This window comes from Scyliorhinus torazame, chromosome 3 (genome assembly GCF_047496885.1).
Source record: "Scyliorhinus torazame isolate Kashiwa2021f chromosome 3, sScyTor2.1, whole genome shotgun sequence".
Classification (NCBI taxonomy): Eukaryota; Metazoa; Chordata; class Chondrichthyes; order Carcharhiniformes; family Scyliorhinidae; genus Scyliorhinus; species Scyliorhinus torazame.
The window spans coordinates 217,072,988-217,094,771 of NC_092709.1; the positions used below are offsets into that span (position 1 = coordinate 217,072,988).

At 50.2% G+C, this 21,784-nt stretch overlaps 1 protein-coding gene across 2 annotated transcripts in view; it reads left to right on the forward strand.

Annotated features, from left to right (window-relative positions):
* Positions 1-21,784, forward strand: part of pdgfrl (platelet-derived growth factor receptor-like) — a 99,203-nt gene that overhangs the window by 44,792 nt on the left and 32,627 nt on the right. For both annotated transcript variants that reach the window (XM_072496870.1, XM_072496869.1), the window contains exon 4: positions 18,235-18,528. In XM_072496870.1, the coding sequence (XP_072352971.1) occupies positions 18,235-18,528 (294 nt within the window). The remainder of the gene's footprint in view (positions 1-18,234; positions 18,529-21,784) is intronic.

Consider the following 21,784-nt stretch of genomic DNA (forward strand, 5'->3'; position numbering starts at 1 on the left):
CGTCTGGGATACTTCCCCCTTCATGCACACCTTGTAAATATCCGAGACTCTACCCTCTCCTACTTCTCCTCTAGAGACTATTCTGTCCTGGATCCCTATTGGCGGGAGGCGTGGGAAGGATGGGACCTGTCTGCATATAAAGTCCCGCACCTGTAAGTACCTAAAGTCATTTCCCCTCACCAGCCCAAATTTCTCCTCCAAAGCCCTCAAGCTCGCAAGGCTCCCCTCCTGGAACATATCGCCCACCCTCCCCACCCCCGCCCGCCGCCATGTTCAAAACCCTCCATCCATGTTCCCGGGGGAAATCGATGGTTATCACATATTGGAGCCCAGACCGACACACCCACCTCCCCAACATGTCTCCTCCACTAGACCCATATCCACAGAGCCGCCCCCACTACCGGGCTGGTGGAATACCTGGCCGGCGCAAGCGGTAGGGGAGCCGTGACCAGGGCTGCCAAACTGGTGCCCTTGCACGAAGATGCCTCCACCTGCTCCCAGATAGACCCCATACCCACCATCCACTTCCTTATCATGGCTATGTTAGCTGCCCAGTAGTAGTTGATCAGACTCGGCAATGCCAGTCCCCCCTCGCTGGGGCTCCTTTCAAGCATCGCCTTCTTCACCCGCGGGGATTTTCCCGCCCAGACAAATCTCATGATGATTTTGCCGGTTCTTTTGAAGAAGGACCTTGGGATAAAGATCAGGAGGCACTGGAAGATGAACAGGAATCTAGGGAGGATTGTCATCTTTACAGTCTGCACCCTCCCCGCAAGGGACAGCGGGAGTGCATCCCATCTCCGAAACTCCCTCTTCATTTGTTCCACCACTCTAGTCAAATTTAACTGATGTAACCTGCCCCAGTCTCGTGTATCCCCAAGTACCGGAAACTTTCCTCCTGCAGCCTAAATGGCAGCTCCTTCAGTCTATTCTCCTGGCCCCTTGCCTGCACCACAAACATCTCACTCTTGGCCATATTTAATTTGTACCCTGAAAACCGGCCGAACTTGCTCAATGTTTCCAGTATATTTTCCATCCCGGCCAGTGGGTCCGACACGTACAGGAGCAGGTCCATCCGCATAGAGAGAGACCCTGTGCTCCACCCCCCCCCCCCCAACCCCCCCACCCCACCCCCCCAGTCATTCCCTTCCGCCCCTTGGATAGCACCCCCAGTTCTGCCTGCAATCTCCGTCTCTCCCTGAGTAGGTCCTCCCCCGGGGATCCCGCATGCTCCTCGTCTATCTGGTGAATCTCCTTAATCAATCTATCCATTTCTGCTCTGTCCGCCCTGACCTTGTGAGCCCGAATTGAGATCAGCTCCCCCCTCACTACTGCCTTCAGTGCCTCCCACAGGGTTGCTGCTGAAACCTCCCCCGTATCGTTCACCTGCAAGTAATTTTGCATACCCTTCCGCAGTCTCTCACATATCCCCTCCTCCGACAAGAGTGCTAAGTCTAACCTCCATTGCGGGCGTTGGTAATTCGCCCCCCCCCCCAACCTGCAGGTCCACCCAGTGCGGGGCATGGTCCGAGATAGTGATTGCCGAGTATTCCGTATTCTTTACCTCCCCGACACAGTCCCTGCTCAAGATAAAAAAAATCAATCCTAGAGTATACTTTATGAACATGCGAGTAGAACGAGTAGCCCCTTCCCGTCGGCTGCCTGGCTCTCCATGGGTCCACAGCCCCCATTTGCTCCATGAACCCTTTCAGCTCCCTTGCCATTGCTGGGAGCCTACCCATTCTGGGACATGACCAGTCCAGCCCCGGGTCAAGGACCATATTAAAGTCCCCCCCCCCCATCATCAACTTGCGTGAGTCTAGGTCTGAGATCTTCCCCAGCACTCTTTTAATAAGGTCAGCGTCGTCCCAGTTCGGAGCACATATGTTCACCAGCACCACTCTCCTCCCCTCCAGCTTGCCCCTTACCATAAGGAATCTGCCCCCGCTGTCTGTGACTACGCCCTCCGCCTCAAATTGAACCCGTTTAGTGATCATAATTGCTACCCCCGTGGACTTAGAATCCAAGCCCGAGTGGAAGACCTGGCTGATCCAGCCCCTCCTTAGCCTAGTCTGGTCTGACACTTTCAAATGTGTCTCCTGTAACATAATTACGTCCGCCTTTAGAGCCCGCAAGTGTGCGAACACACGTGCCCTTTTGACTGGCCATTTAGTCCTCTGACATTCCAGGTGATCAGCCTGGTTGGGGGGCAACCCCCCCCCCCCCCCCACACCGGTCAGCCATAGCCTTTATTGGGCCCGCCCCCGGCCCATGCGCCGCGCCGCTCTTGGCTCGTCTCCTGGCCGCCTCCACCCCCGACCTCTCCATTACCTACTTCAGACCCCTCCCACGTCAGCAGAAAAACTTCCCCCCTAGCAACATCTCTCCCGATAGTCCCACCCCTGCCATCCACTGGCTGTATTCACACACCCCCACCTGACTCCCTTGACTAGCCAATCTGCTAGCCCGGTGACTCATCGCTCCGGCGCCCACTTATCTCACTCCCATTGTTTCCCCGACCTCATCTCCCCACTCCCCAGCACACCATCCCCCACTCCGACCCACTGGGGCAGTCTCACTAAAATGGGAAAGATCCAACAAGATGGAAACATCAAACAGCACCGTGAGGCTGCTCCAGGTACAATACAGTTCCAGCAGTGTACACAGATAAGTGTTAACCCACGTCCCTTTCTGAACAATAAAAAAATAGCAACACAGTAACACAGTACCCGTATATCACCCACCCAAAACAAACATAAAAACCATAGACATAAAAAAACAACCCAACCAACATCTTTAATCCCCATTGCTTACCGACCACCTTTTATGTTACAATGAAGGCTCCAGCACACCCAGAGAACATGACGAAAGGTACCAACAACAGCAGAAAAAAGAGAAAAGGCAAAAGCTGCCCAAAAATACAACACATGGCACCTTTAAAGCAGTAAACAGTCGACCTGCAGTCCAGGCACAGTAGGCATCCCCCCAAACGATAACTCTCGGACCTAGCTTGCGTCTGTGGGTCCTTTTTTCGGGACCAGTCCCTGATCCCTTGCGAAGTCCATCACTTCTTCGGGCTCGGAGAAGTAGTGGTGTTGGCCCTGATGTGTGACCCAAAGACGAGCCGGGAAGAGCAGACTGAACTTCATGTGCTTTTTGAACAACACCTCCTTAACTTGTTTAAAGGCTGCTCGCCGCCTGGCCACTTCCTGGCTTAGGTCCTGCTGAATACGAAGGACACTGTTATTCCACATGCTTCTCTTAGCGCTCTTTGCCCACTGCAGCACCCGCTCCTTCTCCACAAACCATTGGAACCTGATCACCATCGGACGGAGGGACCCCCTGGACGCACCTGTCTCGCCTGTACTCTATGTGCCCCCTCCAGCTCTGGCGGTCGCGGAAAGGCTTCAGCCCCCATCAGCTGCAACAACAGGTCTGCCACGAACGCTGTGACATCTGCTCCCTCAGCCCCCTCTGGGAGGCCGATGATCCTCAGATTTTGTCTGCGGGCTCTATTTTCCAGCTCCTCTACTCTGTCCAGCAGTCGCCTCTGTCTCTCCTTCAACCCATCGACTTCTAGCGCAGCAATCGTCTGCGCGGCCGCCTGCTCCTCCACCGCCTCTCCCAGCTTCTTAACCTTTCCGTCCTGGGCATCCAATCTCTGGTTCAGCTGATCCACTGCCTTCTGAAGTGGGTCCAAGTTATCCCGCTTCAACGATTCAAAACTGCTTTTTATCACCTGCAGCATGTTTTCCAGCGCCGGCTGGATTGCCGGGTTTGAGGATCGCCAGGTCTGCCATCTTTGCTCCCGGGTCAGCTTCCCCTGCACCTTGCCTTTGTCCCTTCCTCTCCCGTTTTCGCTGCTTTCTGCTCTCCCGCAGTTCTATGCAGCTCTGCTCGCTCCTTAGCCCCCGTGGCCGTCCTTTCAGCGCTCCGCAGTCCCGCAAAACCGGGGAACCAGGTCCTCAAATCCCGCTGGAGTGAGAGCCCCCGAATGTGCGGCTCACTAACTCTTCGCCGCCACTGGAAGTCCCTACGCCTGCCAATTTTAACTAACTGTCATGTTTCATGGCCATTTGCTGAAGTTCAAACTCTCTCTCTTTATATTTTTCCCTGATCTGTGTCTCTATTTCTCTTTCTTTTTCCTCTCTATCTCTTTCGTATTCAAGCTGCTTTAATTCTTTCTCATGTTCCATTTGCTTAATTTGTAACTGAATTTATGCCATTTCCAGTGTGTCAAACTGTATCTCAGGCAACTTTAAATGCTTAGCCACCGCCATAATTACCGAATCTTTTCTATTTTGTCAGGTAATGTTAACTGCAATGTTTTTGCCAAATCTAACAGTCTGCTATAGTCTCTGTCCGTAAGGTACTGCGTGTGACCGTCTCCACGCCCAAAAACTTCAGAGTCTCTGAAAGAGCCATTGTCCTCAACTCACTCCCTACTTGACTTCCGGTTGCGGCTATGCTGATCTAAGTTGCACGTTCGGCAGCTCCTGCCAGAAACTGACTTTTGGGCTCTTTTTAGGGGCCCCAGTGGCATTTGTTCGATGGTTCCCAGTGTGGGAAGGTGACAGTACGATTTCCCTGGCACTGTATGAATTGGACCAGGAGTGGAGCGGTGAAAAAAGTAATTCTGGTGCAGCGAAAAGTGCGAGGGAGGAAAGCCAAGATGGCGGCTGGTGGAGACCAGGCAGCGTGGGTGCAGTGGTCGCAAGAGCAGCAGGAGTTTCTCAAGTGCTGCTTCACAGAATTGAAAGCAGAGCTGCTGGAGCCGATGAAGGCTTCGATCGACAAGCTGGTCGAGACCCAGAAGGCCCAAGGGCGGCGATCCGGGAGGTGCGGCAGAAGGCCTCGGAGAATGAGGACGAGATATTGGGCCTGGCGGTGAAGGTGGAGGCGCACGAGGCGCTGCATAAGAAATGGCAGGAGAAGTTGAGGACATGGAGAATCGGTCAAGGAGGAAGAATCTACGGTTTCTGGGTCACCCGGAGGGAGTGGAGGGGTCGGATGCTGGAGCATATGTGGTCACTATGCTGAACACGTTGATGGGCGCGGTTGCATTCCCGAGGCCCGTGGAGCTGGATGGGGCCCACCGAGTCTTAGCGAGGAGGCCCAAGTCTAACGAGCCGCCGCGGGCCGTTTGGTGCGATTCCACCGCTTGGTGGACAGGGAGTGTGTCCTAAGATGGGCAAAAAAGCGGAGCAGCAGGTGGGAGAATGCAGAGGTCCGTATATACCAGGACTGGAGCGCGGAGGTGGCCAAGAAGAGGGCCGGGTACAATCGGGCTAAGGCGGTTCTGCATCGGAAGGGGGTGAAATTCGGGATGCTGCAGCCGGCGCAACTGTGGGGCACGTTTAAGGACCGGCACCATTACTTTGAGACGCCGGAGGAGGCGTGGACCTTTATTCAGGCCGAAAAGTTGGACACGGACTGAGGGTCAGTTGTGAGGGGAGGTCGCGGGGGGCTACTGTGGTTACTGTGCTTTGGGGAATGTTGGGGGATGTTCTGTTCTGTTCTGTATTGTTTCCTTGGGTGCTGGTTGGGGTAGGGTGAAATGGTTCGAAGTGGGTGTTTTGTGAGAGTGTGGGCGTCGGTGGTTGGAAGGACGGGGCCCCGTTGGGGTGAGGGGAGATGGGAGGCCCGAGGTGGGGGAGCTGGGATTAGGCCGCAAAAGGGAGCTGCGCCAGAGAGGGAGGGGCCCGTTTGGTGGAAAGCGCGGGCTTTTTCCTGCGCTAGGGAAGAAAGGGGACAGGGCCGGGGGGGGAAGGGCGGTGTTGGAGAGGAGCGCCTGCTGATGGACAGGAGGGCGGGTGGGGGAGACTGCCACACTGGGGGGTCGATGGAGTGGCAGGAGTGGCCAGGGTCAGCAGGAGCCAGCTGACTTACAGGAGTGCTATGGGGGGAGCGACGCAGTTAGGGGGGGACCTAGCTGGGGGGTGGGGGGGGGTGGGGGAGGGGGGACTGGGTTGCTGCTGCATTGGCCAAAGGGGAGCTGGAGCTCGGAGAGAGAGTCGGGGCGGGGGTCTGCCGCTGGGGGGAATGGAGAGTGCGGGAGGTGCAGGCACGTGGCTGGCCTAGAAAAGGGAGATGGCTAATCGGCAGGTGGGGGGGGGGGGGTTGCGGAAGCCCCCTGATCCGGCTGATAACTTGGAATGTGAGAGGCTTGAACGGGCCGGTCAAGAGGGCCTGTCTGTTCGCGCACCTGAAGGGACCAAAGGCAGATGTGGTTATGCTCCAGGAGACGCATTTGTGGGTGGCAGATCAGGTTAGGCTGAGAAAGGGGTGGGTAGGGCAGGTTTTCCACTCGGGGTTGGACGCAAAGAATCGAGGGGTGGCGATTTTGGTGGGGAAGCGGGTGTCGTTTGAGGCGCTGAACATCGTGGCAGACAATGGAGGGAGGTATGTGATGGTGAGTGGAAGCTGCAGGGGGTGCGGGTGGTCTTGGTGAATGTGTATGCCCCGAATTGGGACGATGCCGGATTTATGCGGCGCATGTTGGGCCGGATTCCAGACCTGGAGGCAGGGAGCTTGATAAGGGGGGGGACTGGATCCAGCATTGGACCGCTCCAGGTCCAGGACGGGTAAGAGGCCGACGGCGGCCAAGGTGCTGAGAGGGTTTATGGACCAGGTGGGAGGAGTGGACCCATGGAGGTTTGTCAGGCCGGGGGCCAGGGAATTTTCTTTTTTTTTCCCCATGTCATTAAAGCCTACTTCCGGATAGACTTCTTTGTTATGAGCAGGGCACTAATCCCGAGGGTGGAGGACACGGAGTATTCGGCCATAGCCATCTCAGACCATGCCCCGCATTGGGTGGAGCTGGAGCTAGGGGAGGAGAGGGACCAGCGCCCGCTGTGCCACCTGGATGTGGGCTTGCTGGCAGATGAGGAGGTGAGTGGGCGGATCTGGGGGTGCATTGAAAGCTATCTAGAGGCTAACGATAATCGGGAGGTGCAGGTGGTGGTGGGGGTGGTCTGGGAGGCGCTGAAGGCGGTGATTAGGGGTGAGCTAATCTCCACTAGGGCCCACAAAGAGGGGAAGGAGAGGAGAGAGCGGGAGAGGTTGGTGGGGGAGATTTTAAGGGTGGAAAGGAGGTATGCAGAGGTCCCCGAGAAGGGACTACTCAAGGAGTGACGATACCTCCAGGCCGAGTTCGACCTGTTGACCACCAAGAAGGCAGAGGTGCAGTGGAGGAAAGCGCAAGGGATGGTGTATGAGTACGGAGAGAAGGCGAGCCGGATGCTGGCACACCAGCTTCGGAAGCGGGAGGCAGCAAGAGAGATTGGGGGAGTTAGGGATAAAGGGGGGAACACAGTGCGGAGTACAGTGGGAATAAATGGGGTATTTAGAGACTTTTATGAGGGGCTGTATAGGTCTGAGCCCCCGACGGAGGAGGGGGGGATGCGTCGATTTTTGGATCGACTGAGGTTCCCGAGGGTGGAGGAGGAGCAGGTGGTTGGGCTTGGGGCACCGGTAGGGCTGGAGGAGCTGACTAAGGGGCTGGGGAGTATGCAGGCGGGGAAGGCACCGGGGCCAGATGGGTTCCCGGTGGAATTTTACCGGATGTACATGGACCTGCTGGGCCCTCGATTAATGAGGACTTTCAATGAGGCGAGGGAGGGGGGGGCCCTACCCCCAACGATGTCCAGGGCACTGATCTCGCTGATCTTGAAGCGGGACAAGGACCCATTACAGTGTGGGTCGTATAGGCCACTCTCTCCTCAATGTGGATGCGAAGCTGTTAGCGAAGGTGTTGGCTACCAGAATTGGGGACTGTGTCCTGGGGGTGATTCACGAGGACCAGACGGGTTTTGTTAAGGGAAGGCAGCTGAATACCAATGTGTGGAGGCTCCTTGACGTAATCATGATGCCTGCAGTGGAGGGGGAAACGGAGATAGTGGCGGCGATGGATGCGGAGAAGGCCTTCGATAGGGTGGAGTGGGGGTACCTCTGGGAAGTGTTGAGGTGGTTTGGGTTTGGGGAGGGGTTCATTAGTTGGGTTAGGCTACTTTACGAAGCCCTGGTGGCAAGTGTGGCCACGAATCGGAGGAGGTCGGAATACTTTCGGCTGTACCGGGGGAAGAGGCATGGCTGCCACCTATCCCTCTTGCTATTTGCATTGGCAATTGAGCCTTTGGCTATGGCTCTAAGGGAGTCCAGGAACTCAAGGGGGCTGGTCCGGGGGGTGAGGAACACCGGATTTTGTTGTATGCGATGACCTGCTACTGTATGTGGCGGTCCCAGTGGGGGGGATGCCGGAGGTGATCCTCAGGGAGTTTGTGACTTTTCCGGGTATAAGCTCAATGTGGGGAAGAGTGAGCTCTTCGTGGTACACCCAGGGGACCAGGGAAGGGGGATAGACGAGCTTCCACTGAAGAGGGCGTGTGGTGATCCACTGTAATAGGAGATGTAAGGTAGGACCTGCACTACAGGTTCGCCGGTAGCTCCTGCCGGCTGGCTTCGCCCACGGAGAACTGTATAAATATGTATGACCTCCAGTGCCCTGCCATTTCGCCAGCTGCAGCAGGAGACCACGCACCTGACTGTGATAAAGCCACAGTTGTACCCAACTTTAGTCTTTGTGCAATTCATCGTGCATCAGGGTGGAAAGGAGTTTACGGTACCTGGAGATCCAGGTGGCCAGGAGCTGGGGCACCCTACACAAGCTCAACTTGAAGAGACTGTGGAGCAGATGGAGGAGGAGTTTAAAAGGTGGGATATGCTGCCACTCTCCCTGGCGGGTAGGGTACAGTCGGTGAAGATGACGGTGCTCCCGAGGTTCCTTTTTATATTCCAGTGCCTCCCCATACTGATCCCTAAGGCCTTTTTTAAACGGGTCAGCAGGAGCATCATGGGATTCGTGTGGGCGAAAAAGACCCCGAGGGTGAGAAGGGTGTTTCTGGAGCAGAGCAGGGACAGAGGAGGGTTAGCGTTGCCTAATCTGTGTGGGTATTACTGGGCTGCCAATGTGGCGATGATACGCAAGTGGGTAATGGAGGGGGAGGGGGCGGCGTGGAAGAGGCTGGAGATGGCGTCCTGTGTGGGCACGAGTCTGGGAGCGCTGGTGACAGCACCGCTACCGCTCCCGCCGACTAGGTACACCACGAGTCCGATGGTGGCGGCGACTTTAAAAATTTGGGGGCAGTGGAGACGCCACAGGGGTGACGTAGAGGCTTCGGTTTGGTCTCCCCGATCCGGGAGAACCATCGGTTCGTCCCGGGGAGAATGGATGGAGGGTTCCTGAGCTGACACAGGGCAGGAGTTAGAAGGATGGGGGACCTGTTTTTAGATGGGACGTTTGCGAGCCTTGGGGCGCTGGAGGAAAAATTTGGGCTTCCCCCCGGAAATGCCTTCAGGTACATGCAGGTAACGGCGTTTGTAAGACGGCAGGTGAGGGAGATCCCGCTGCTTCCAGCACTTAGGATCCAGGATAGGGTGCTCTCGGTTGTGTGGATTGGGGAGGGCAGGGTCTCGGCGATCTACCAGGAGATGCAGGAGGAGGAGGAGACCTCAGTGGAGGAGCTAAAGGGTAAATGGGAGGAGGAGCTTGGGGAGGAGATAGATGAGGGTGCGTGGGCGAACGCCCTGGGTAGGGTAAATTCTTCCTCCTCTTGCGCCAGACTTAGCCTGATACAATTTAAGGTTCTTCACAGAGCACATATGACAGTGGCGAGGCTGAGCAGCTTCTTTGGGGTGGAAGACAGGTGTGGGAGGTGCGCGGGGAGCCCAGCAAATCACACCCACATGTTCTGGGCGTGCCCAGCGCTGGATGGGTTCTGGAGGGGTATTGCAAGGACGGTGTCTAAGGTGGTGAACACCTGTGTTAAGCCGAGCTGGGGGTTAGCACTATTTGGGGTATCGGACGAGCCGGAGTGCAGGAGGCGAAAGAGGCCGGTATTCTGGCCTTTGCGTCCCTGGTAGCCCAGCGGAGGATTCTGCTACAGTGGAAGGATGTGAGGCCCCCGAGCATGGAAGCCTGGATCAGCGACATGGCAGAGTTCATTAAATTGGAGAGGGTAAAATTTGCCTTGAGAGGGTCTATGCAAGGGTTCTTCAGGCGGTGGCAACCGTTCCTAGACTTTCTAGCGGAGCGTTAGGAGGTGGTCAGCAGCAGCAGCAACCCGGGGGGGGGGGGGGGGGGGGGGGGAGAGGGGAGGGGTGTACTTTGTATTTTCTACTGTTTATTATTGCTTAATGGAAAGTTTATATATTGGGGGAATTTGTGATGTAGTTGTAAGATGTTTATTTATGTGTTCTTTGTTTTTCTTTTTTCTGTAAGTTTTTTTACAGAAAATTTTCTGTAAATTTTACTCATTTGTTGAAAATGGGTAAAAGTTTGAATAAAAATACTTCTAAAAAAAAAAAAACACACTCCCTACTTAAACTAAAATACCTCACCTGAACAGCAACCACAATATGCTCCCCCTTGCTGTCTTTAAGTTCACTAAGCCAATCCAATAGATAGACTGTTATCCCGGCCGAGCCCACATAACCCTGTTATGGGCCAGGGTTTAGAGAACCCCAAAGTGTATTATGGAGTTCACCTGACCCACAACCTTTATTAGATTGTGGTATGGGGAGCACACGGCCCACTCTACAGGTGTGGTACAGCAGAAATGGAAAAGTATTTTTTAAAACAAAACAATGTTTATTCTATGAACTCAAGTTAACCTTCTTAAAACATACAGTGAACATCTTAGCAACCATTAATTCAAATACAACCCCCAAAGAATACAACACTAAGTAATCCTTGAGCTTTCCTTTTAACATCCATAAGACTTAAAACAAAACCTTTAACAGAAGCACCTCAGGTTTAACTTCACTACTGAGAACGGTTACCACATTGAAATCAGCAAATGAACAATCATAAGCTTGCAGAGATTCACACACATCCTGCTGTGATTGCAGCTTCTCCAAAACTAAAATGAAACTAAACCCACCCTGCAACAAAAAGCCTAAAGCGAAAGTAAAAAGCTGACAGACAGCCCAGCTCCACCCACTCTCTGACATCACTGCAGTAATAAACACCCATTTCTTAAAGGTACTCTCACTACAGATATTTATATACACACCCATTTATAAACACCCATTTCTTAAAGGTACTCTCACATGACACATGGCATTTCTCCGTGGGCCTCCTTGCAGCCTCAGAGAGTCCCACTATTCTCTTCTGGCACTGCTGGGACTGAAAGAGGTGCCGGCTGTCAACTCTCAAGGGTAGGACTTCCTTTCACTGAAGGGGCGGAAGCCAAGCTTCAGTTTGTTAAGGTCACCCACAGTGTATTATCTGGGGGAGGGGTGCGCAGAATGCTCTCCCAGAAAGTGCGGCTTATTGTTTCTCTGCATTCTTCCTTCCAAAATGAATCCCTTCCTAATTCTCAGTATTGAATTTCATAGATCATAGAATTTACAGTGCCGAAGGAGGCCATTCGGCCCATCAAGTCTGCACCGGCCCTTACAAAGAGCATCCTAGTCAAGCCCATGTATCTACCCTATCCCCGTAACCCAGTAACCCCCACTTAACCTCTTTGGACGCTAAGGACAATTTAGCATGGTCAATCCACCTAACCTGCACATCTTTGGACTGTGGGAGGAATCCGGAGCACCCAGAGAAAACCCACGCAGACACGGGGAGAACGTGCAGACTCCGCACGGACAGTGACCCAAGCCAGGAATCGAACCAGGGACCCTGGAGCTGTGAAGCAACTGTGCTAACCACTATGCTACTGTGCTGCCCCACAGTAGCATATGCTCCATGTATGCCCCAGTAGTATATGCCCCACAGTACTGTGCTGCTCCACTGGTAGCACGATAGCATATGCCACTTCTCCGGCAATTCCACCAACATGTTCATGACCTTTTGAAATTCTACATTATTTCCTCACAGTTCACAATGTTCCAAGCTTTGTACCATCTGCAAACTTTTGAATTTCGCCCAGTACACCAAGGACTAGGTTATTAAAATATATCAGGAAAAATAAGGGTCCCAATACCGACAGCTGGGGTACTCCTCCACAAACCTTTCTCCAGAACTGAAAAACATCCATTAGCTGCTGCTCTCTGTTTCCTGTCACTTAGTCAATCTAATATCCATGTTGCTACTGTCCCCTTTTTCCCCCTTAGCTATACCTTTGCTCACAAGTTTGTTGTGTGACACTTTATCAGGGGAGGTGGTGTCATAGTGGTATTAGCACTGGAAGAATTATCCCCAGACTCAGGTTCAAATCCCACTACAGCAGATCATGGATTTCAATTAAAAATAACCTGGATTTAAAAGTCCAATGATGAATTGAAATCATAAAAACCTATCTGGTTCACTAATGCCCATTAGGGAAGGAAATCTGCCACCCTTACTTGATCTGGCCTCCAGACCCACAGCAACACGGTTGATTTTTAATTCCCCTCTGAAATGGCCCTCAGTTGAAGGGCAATTAGGCAGGAGCTGACATCCCACGATAGAATAAAGAAAAAAATTGCCTTTTGAAAGTCCATTTATGATTAACAGCGTTACCTCACCAACCCTTTCTGTTATCTCTTCAAAAGGCTCCACCAGGTTAGTTAAACACAAATCTCCCTTGACAAATCCATGCTGGCTTTTCTTAATGAACCTGCATTTGCCTGTGATAAAAGGACAATTGTGCCTTAAATGTTCTCCCATTGACTTTTGATCCACTTGGCCCACCTCTAGCAGTGTTTCCTTCTTCACTGGACTGGAAACATGCTGCTGTAGAAATTTTTCCTGAACACACTGGATAAACTAGTGGCACAATGGTTAGCACTGCTGTCTCACAGCACCACGGACCCGGGTTCAATTCCAGCCTTGGGTGACTGTGTGCAGTTTGCACATTCTCCCCATGTCTGCGTGGGTTTCCTCCGGGTGCTCCAGTTTCCTCCCACAGTCCAAAGATGTGCAAGTTAAGTGGACTGGCCGTATTAAATTGCCCTCGGTGTTAAAAAGGGTAGGTGGGGTTACTGGGTTATGGGGATAGAGTGGGGCATGGGTCTAGGTAGGGCGCTCTTTCGGAGAGTCAGTGCTGACTTGATGGACCGAATTATCTCTTTCTGCGCTGTGGGGATTCTATGAACTCTGTACCATTTGAAATGAAATGAAAAATGAAAATCGCTTATTGTCACAAGTAGGCTTCAAATGAAGTTACTGTGAAAAGCTGCTAGTCGCCACATTCAGGCGCCTGTTCGGGAAGGCTGGTACCGGAATTGAACCGTGCTGCTGGCCTGCCTTGGTCTGCTTTCAAAGCCAGCGATGTAGCCCTGTGCGAAACCAGCCCCATTTACACTATGTTTATCCGAGTCTATATTTGAATAATTAAAGTCCAAATATTATGGCACTCTATAATTCTTCCACCTCACTTGTAATTTAGTTGGTGGTCTATAGACCACAGGGAGCAATATAATTGCATCTGTTTTGTTTCTTACGTTTAGCCAAATAGATTCTGTCCTTGGCCCCTCTGGGATATCCTCACTCTCCAGCACTTCAATGCTCTTGTTAATCAATACTGCCGCCCCCCCCCCCCTTCTTCCTTTCCTATCTTTTCTGAATACTATGTACCCAGGAATATCTCATGCCCAGTTCTGCCCTTCCTTGAGCCAGGTCTCTGTTATCGCCACAACATTATATTTCCATACAGTAATCTATGCCTCTAATTGCCAATCTTATTATCACACTGTGTATTCACATACATGCACAGTAACCCTGACTTAAACTTTAGTACTTACTCCCTTACTCTTAACTCACCTAAACTTACTATTTGCTACAGTCATGCTATCTCTCTCTCTCACTATTCTGTGCACCGTGGTATTTCTCTTTGCTTTTACTTCCCAGTTCCCACACCCCTGTCAAGTTTGTTTAAACCCTCCCCACTAGGATTAGCATATCGTCCCGCAAAGAATTCTGTTCCAACCCATACTGTTCCCATCTCTCCCAGAGCCGGTCCCACTGTCCCAGGAATCCAGAACCCTCCCTCCTGTACCATCTTTCCAGCCATGCATTCATCTGCTGTACCCTTCTATTTCTATACTCATTTGCATGCGGCACTGAGAGTGATCTGGAGATGATTATTTTTGAGGCCTTGCCTGCTAATTTCCAACCTAGGACTGCAAGGTCACATCCCTCTTTGTGCCTATTCAAAATGAATCAGTTCACACTTCTCTGCATTGAATTTCACTGCCACTTGTAGGCCCATTCCACCGTCTTGTTCAGTAGATCATGACTGCTGGCTGTTCACCCTCCTCTATCAGAGTGTTCCAGAGCCAGTGACATCTTGATCCTGGCTCCAGGGAGCAGGCAACACACCATCTAGCTTAACATCTGTGGCCGCAGAAATATTTGTCTGTTATGTTATTGAATCACCTATCACTGTTGCTCTTCCAGACTTCTTTGTGACCCTCCTCCCCGCCCTGTATAGCTGAGCCACATACGGTGCCATGCACTTGGCTTTGGTTGCAGTCCCTGGAGAAATCATCATTTTCGTCAGTATTCAGAACTGAATACTGATTAGATAGTGGGATTCAATCGGGGGATTCCTGCCTGTTTCTTCTTGACTATCTGATGATCACACATTTCTTGGCTTCCTGCATCTCTTAAACTGTGGGATAACCACATCTATAAACATGCTCTCCATGAACACCTCAACCGCACAGATACACGGCAGTGATGCTGGCTGCTGTTCAAGTTCTGAAACTTGAGGCCATTCAGCCCATTGAGTCTGCACCGGCCCTTAGAAAGAGCATCCTACTTAATCCCATGCCTCCACCCTATCCCCGTAACCCAGTAACCCCACCTAACCTTTTGGTCACTAAGGGGCAATTTAACGTGGCCAATCCACCTTACCCAAACATCTTTGGACTGCAGCTGACAAAGCCTCCACAAATTATTATCCAGGTCACAGGAAGCATCCCGGAGTTGCCAGATATCACAGCACATGCACACTAGGGTTTCGAGCAACCCTGCCACTGCTGCTTCAATAGAGTTTCAAGAGAAAAGAGAAAACTACTCATCAACCAATAACTTACCTTGTTTGCTGTGACATCGCGCTTTCATTTTCTTTGGAAGCATCTTGCTAGTCTTGCAATGTCTCTCTCGCCTCTCCAGCTCACAGGGCCTCATAATTTCAACATTTAAAGAAACTTTATTAGGTCACCTATCAACTTTTTTTCAAGACAAAAGAGACCCTGTCAATCCTTTTCTGAAATGTGCACCCATGCATTTCTGGTATCATCCTTGTTAATCATCACAGTACCTTGTCCTGTGCCTCTGTAAAAGTAGTCACCACAATCCCAGATGACCATAAACTGCTTTCCCCTTTGGGAGGGAGAGCTGACTGGTGGTGATTTAACCTGAGGATCATCACACCTCAGGCTAGCGGCAAGGTTCAGAAGGCGGGGCCTTCATGAATAACCTCAGCCAGTACAGGAATACGAAACCTCTGGCCTTGTTCTGCATCACAAACCAGCTGTCTAGGCCATTGAGCAAAACTGGCACGTTCCAAGTAACAAGTGATTTCCCTATTCCTCCTACCCACATATGCTTCTTCACATTTATCTGTGTTGATTTTAGTTGCCAATTATTTGCCTGTTTTGTAAATTTATCAGGGCTAGATTTTACAGGGTGCCATGCTTCCCAACCCCCAGGCTAACAAGTTAGGGGACGCCTGACCAGGAAATGAACAGCTGTCCTGATGTCATTTATCAGGTCAGTTGCCCATTAATAGGCTGGAGACAGGATTTCCACCCCTCAGAGAGCTGCCAGCCAATCAGATAGCTGGCAGTTTTGTGGTCCCAGCAGAGCCTGTCAGGAATAGTGGCTACTATGGGGACTATATGCAGGTCCAATAGTGGCAGTGGCAAGATGATGCCCTTGTGGCCCTTTATTGGCCATTTAAGGGCCTCAATTAGCCTAAGGGTGGTCGAGCACTCAATATCTTCGCCGCCCCCCATAAAATGTCATAAATGTGGGTGGGCAGGTGGAAAATGCGAAGGCCACACACTGGATTTCACAAGCCCCCCTACTCACCTTCAAATCTGTCAGCGGGGGATCGTAACATCCAGCCATTAAGGTCCTCCGGTAATTTGTAGCACTCCTGCTCAGCATTGACTTTCCCCCCAATTTAGTGTCATCTTCAAATTTAGAAATTGTGTTTTTCCAAAGTGGAAATCATTATGTAAATTGTCATTCTCTGCCACTCTGAATAACTATCCTTTACGCAACACTCTGCTTGCTGTCTTAAGGCCAGCTAGCAACCCATTCTATCACTTGTCCATCACTCCGCATTCCCAAACTTTATTAATTACTGATTTAGGCACCTTATGAAAGTCCTTTTGAAAATCCAGTTAGGAAATCTACGGCATTATCATTGTCTACTCTCTTTATTACCTCCTTAAACAATTCAGTTGGATTGGTCAAGAAAGATATTTCCATTTGTAATCGATGTTGACTATCCTATATTATATCCTTCATTCCGGAACGTTCTTCTGTTCTCTCCTTCAGGAGGATTCCATTGTTTTCCCCACCACTTATGTTTAACAACTGCTCTATAACTCCATGTACTGTTTCCCTTCTTAAATATAAGATTTTTCTGGCACTACACCTTTTCCTTATGAATTATTAAAAATGAGTAGTAATGGCTCTGCTACCTCTTCTTGGGATTATTTTAAATTCCACGGTTGCAAATCACCTGTACGAGGGGTTTTATCCTCTTTGAATTTGATTAATTTATTTAATACGCCACTATTTATTTTAAATGCATGCATCTCATTAGTCCGCACGGTAGCACAGTGGGTAGCACTGTTGCTTCACAGCGCCAGGGTCCCAGGTTCGATTCCCGGGTTGGGTCACTGTCTGTGCGGACTCTGCACATTCTCCCCGTGTCTGCGTGAGTTTCCTCCGGGTGCTCCGGTTTCCTCCCACAAGTCCCGAAAGACGTGTTTGTTCGGTGAATTGGACATTCTGAATTCTCCCTCTGTGTATCCGAACAGGCGCCGGAGTGTGGCGACGAGGGGATTTTCACAGTAACTTCATTGCAGTGTTAATGTAAGCCTACTTGTGACAATAAAGATTATTATTATTATCCTCTCACCATTCATTGTCATACTTTTTCCTTTTTTAATTGATCTGCCCATTTCAACTATTTTGTTTTGTTTGTCGATAATTTAATTTCAAAGCTCCGCTTTGCCTTCCTGATTGTTTTTTTTAAAGTTCTCCCTTGATGTCTTTGTATTCTCTCTAATCAGGCCCTCCTCTGCTAATTGCTCTCTCCAGCATTGTTGTTATTGCTTAGCAGTCGGAGCATCCAGAAAGAAAAAGCATGTAAAACAGTCAAGATGCACTGGCATCTATTGGTCAGGTTTCTGGACACAAGAAAAAACATGTGCAGGATGCATGAAACGTGTGCAATGCTGGTCTTAATCCCATCTAAATTGATAAAGTGGTAGAGCCACTGATCCCACGATTCCTTAAAACATGTGATTTAAAAGGTAAAATCAGCTTCACATTGGTAATTTTATCTCCTAAATATTTTTGTACTTCACTTTTGATCAGTAACAGCTCAAAGTCTCCATTTTGGGCCAGGAGTCGAATACTTCAAGATTCTAAGGGGTATTGACAGGGTGGATGTGGGGCAGATCTTTCCTCTTGTGAGAGAATCAAGAACGAGGGGTCACTGTTTAAAAAGAAGAGGTGACTCATTTAAGATGAAGATGAGGAGAGATTTCTTCTCTTAGAAGGTCGTGAGTCTCTGAAACTCTCTTCCTCAGGGGGAAGCAGAACCTTTTAATATTTTTAAGGCAAAGTTAGATAGATTCTTGAGTGACAAGGGGGTGAAAGGTTATTGGGATTGGCAGGAATGTGGGTTGAGGTTACAATCAAATCAGCCAAGATCTTATTGAATGGCGGAGTAGGCTCAAGGGGCCGAGTGGCCTACTCCTGATACTAATTCATTTATCTGTATGAAAGATGTTGGATTCTTGTGCTTCTGAGGCACCTACACATGCTAACCTCTGCTGCATGACTGAGATGTCAAAGGATGTTTAGACCGATGTTCAGTGTGTTACCAAGAAGCACTTAACGTTTTTCTCAATTTTTCCCTTTTCAAGATAAAAACTGCCATTTGAACCAGATGTTTATCTCATGTTAGAGTTTAGAGCAATTAGAATAGGCATTAAAGTCAATTAATTTTACATCTTTCACTGATTTCAATTTGTTTCTGTTTATTTTCCAAGATCCAACAGAACTATTTGTGCCATCAACCAATTACTTTGCCATTATCTACCTTCGACCTAATGGACCTTCTATCATCCCTTGTCGCTTGAGCACACCTTTGGCCAATGTCACACTGCATCGAGAAATCCCCCCTCAAGAACTTCTTGTTGATGGATCACTCATTAGTTATGATGCAAAACAAGGATTTATTATTCAGCAGCCTAAGCTCGAGCAGAAAGGGGTTGTGTACTGCATGGCAAACCTGCAGGGAACTCCACAGATATCGAGCAATTACCTTCTTTTGTACGCTGAAGGTAATATCAAATATCACTTACTGTAAATAGATAAAGCATTCATTTAGCATATTAGTAAGAATCACTGTTACGTGTGAAGCTTTATTAAAGACCTTAATATAATCTCTGTTGAAATATTCCTTAGTTGTCTAAAAACAGAAAAATATTAGTGCAGATTCCAAATTTAAGATTATTGTCAAGATATTCATATTCATTGCCGTAGCTAATTTGAAAATGTTGAATAACTTGCTTTTTCCCATATGACACAGAAGAGCACCTGATAAGCCTTCAAAGGCACAGCGTTTGACTGATGTGTGGGAGAGAAGATCAGAGAATCATATGTGCTGAGGTCTCCACCAATTCTCCCATTTGTGCTCTGTAAAGTACCACTGTGCCTGGAACAGAGGGAGCAATTTAAATAGCTTTTACTTACCTGCCCTGAGTCTGGTAAAAATGCAAACCCACATTTTTATCTTATTCGCTTTTGGCTTTGAGTGATGAATTCAAATGACAGGGAGGGATGTAATCTGTTTCACTTTGGGCAATATGGCCAATAAACCCATGGAGGTTCCCTTCTAAGTGATGACGGTGCATTGTCGCTCCTTGGCTTCCTTCCTCTCTGTAACCTTTGTGGTGGTTAATTGCACAATTCTCCTCCAACACCTCTTCTCTGTCCTTCGCCTCAGTGGGTCTGTCCTTGTTTGGTTCTACTCTTATCTGAGCAAAAGCATCTCCTATATTGGGCGGTATTCTGCGCCCCCCCGGCCCGGTGGGAGAGTCGGCGGGACACCGCACGAATCGCACCACGCCGCCCCAACCCCCGCACGCGATTCTTCCACCCCCCCCCGCATCCAGCGGCGTGAGAATCGCGCCGAGCCGCTCGGAGAATCGCCGCAAACGGCGAGTGACGATTCTCCGGCCCGGATGGGCCGAGCGGTCGCGCGTAAACGGCCTAGCCCCACCGGTGCTGTCCATACCTGGTCACTGCCGGCGGGTACTCGTCGCACAGGCTTGCGGCCTGTGGGGAGGGGGGGGTGAGGATCCGTTCCCGGGGGGGGGCTCCGATGGGATCTGGCCCGAGATCGGGGCTCACCAATCGGCGGGCCGGCCTCTCCCCCCCGGGCCTACCTCCTTGCGCGACTGGCCCCAGAACTCCGGCTCCATGTTGGTGAGGGGCCGGAGGTTACCAGAACCCCGGCGCCACTGTACATGCGCTAGTTGGCGCCGGCCCAACTGCACGGGACCAAAGGCGGCGCATCTTTTACGCGGCGCCGGGTCTCTGACGCCCTGATGCCACGCCGAGGCCCCGCCCCTGTAAATCGCGCGACAGCCCTGCTAGCCCCATGAATGGCAGAGAATAGGGGTCTGGGAACGGGCGCCGACGCCGGAGTAAAACACTCCGGTTTTTACTCCGGCGTCGACACTTAGACTCCCATTGGGAGAATCCCGCCCAATGGCTTTACTTCCCAGTCCTGCACTGTCAATTCAAGAATCAAACCTTGATCTTCACTGGGCAGCACCGTGGTGCAGTGGTTTGCTCTGCTGCCTCACAGCACTGAGGACCAGGTTCGATCCTGGCTGTGGGTTGCTGTCCATGTGTGCGTGGGTCTCACCCGCACAACCCAAAGATGTGCATGGTAGATTGACTAGCCACGCTAAATTCCCCTTAATTGGAATCTTTTTAAAAAATCTTTGATCTTCCTGTGGTGATATCCATCACTGTATATACACACGGGGTTAATGTAAATACACTACAACTAAGTAAACACTAGTGGGAGCACTGGAGATGTCTATACATGCAGACATACAGCTAATGAACACATAGAATAGGACACAATGGGCAGTCAAGACACCCAGAGGTGACACTACCACAAGGGGGCATTACACAACCCATATAAAAGGACAGGGCACACATGCTCTGTCTCTTTCCACAGGCGACGCTTAGAGAGTAGGACAGGGGCAGATCAGAAGCATCACACCCACCACGTGGCTTAGAACAGACTGGTTAGTTAGACTGAGTTACTATAGCAAGATTAGCAGGAGAATCGAACTCATAGAGAACTGTGCTAATGGTTCAATAAATCACATTGAACTTACTTCAAAGTCTGGAGGATCGTTTGGTCAAAGCTGCATCGAGTTGCAGCCTGTGTTATCCCAGAGTACATAACACAACACTTCCCTTCTTCCTCATCTACATGCTGTCCTTTGATGACATTATCCAAAGCTATGCGGCTAGCTTTCATATCCAGGCTGATGACACCTGACTGTACTGCTCCACAGTCCTCCCTACTGCTTCTTTGATGTTTGAGTGTTTGGCCATCATTCAATCTTTGATGAATATAATTTCATCCAGTCAAACATTGAGAAGACTGAAACCATTGTCTTTGGCCCTTGGCAAAAACTCTGTATTTTTCAGAATACTCAATTTGCATCCCACAGTTCGATGCTCTGTTCAACCTTTGGTTGAGGTTTTTTTTTTAAATTATTCTTTCATGGGATATGGAGATCACAGGCAATGAATATTGCCAATCCCTAACTGTACTTGAACTGAGTAGCTTGCGAAGCAATTTCAGAGGGCAGTTAAGAGACAACCACATTGCTTTGGGTCTGAAGTCACATGTAAGCCACACCAGGTAAGAATCGCAGATATTCTTCCCGAAAAGAAATTAGTGAATGAGATGGGTTTGCACAACAATCAAGGATCACCATGGCGGAGACTAGCTTTCAATTCCATATTTAATAATTGAATTAAATTTCCTGGGCATTTGGATTACTAATCCAGTGACATTACCACTACATGGTCAACATTGCTATATCATAGCGCCAGGGACCTGGGTTCAATTCGGCCTCGGATGACTGTGTGGAGTTTGCACATAATAATAATAATCGCTTATTGTCACAAGAAGGCTTCAATGAAGTTACTGTGAAAAGCCCCTAGTCACCACATTCCGGCACCTGTTCGGGAAGGCTGGTATGGGAATTGAACCCACACTGCTGGCCTTGTTCTGCATTAAAAGTCAGCTGTTTAGCCCACTGTGCTAAACTAGGCCCTATTCTCCCCATGATTGCGAGGGTGTCCTTCGGGTGCTCCAGTTTCCTCCCACAGCCCAAAGATGTGCAATACTTCTTGTTGTATTATCCATGCACAGCTCTGAGAGAGTCAAAAGAATCTAATCAAGTGTGTGGAGTATAATATGGATGAAATTCTCCAAAAATTGACAAAGGGCGTGATCCAATGGCCCCGCTGTGCCCAAAAAGCAGCTCGCCGTGGCGCAGC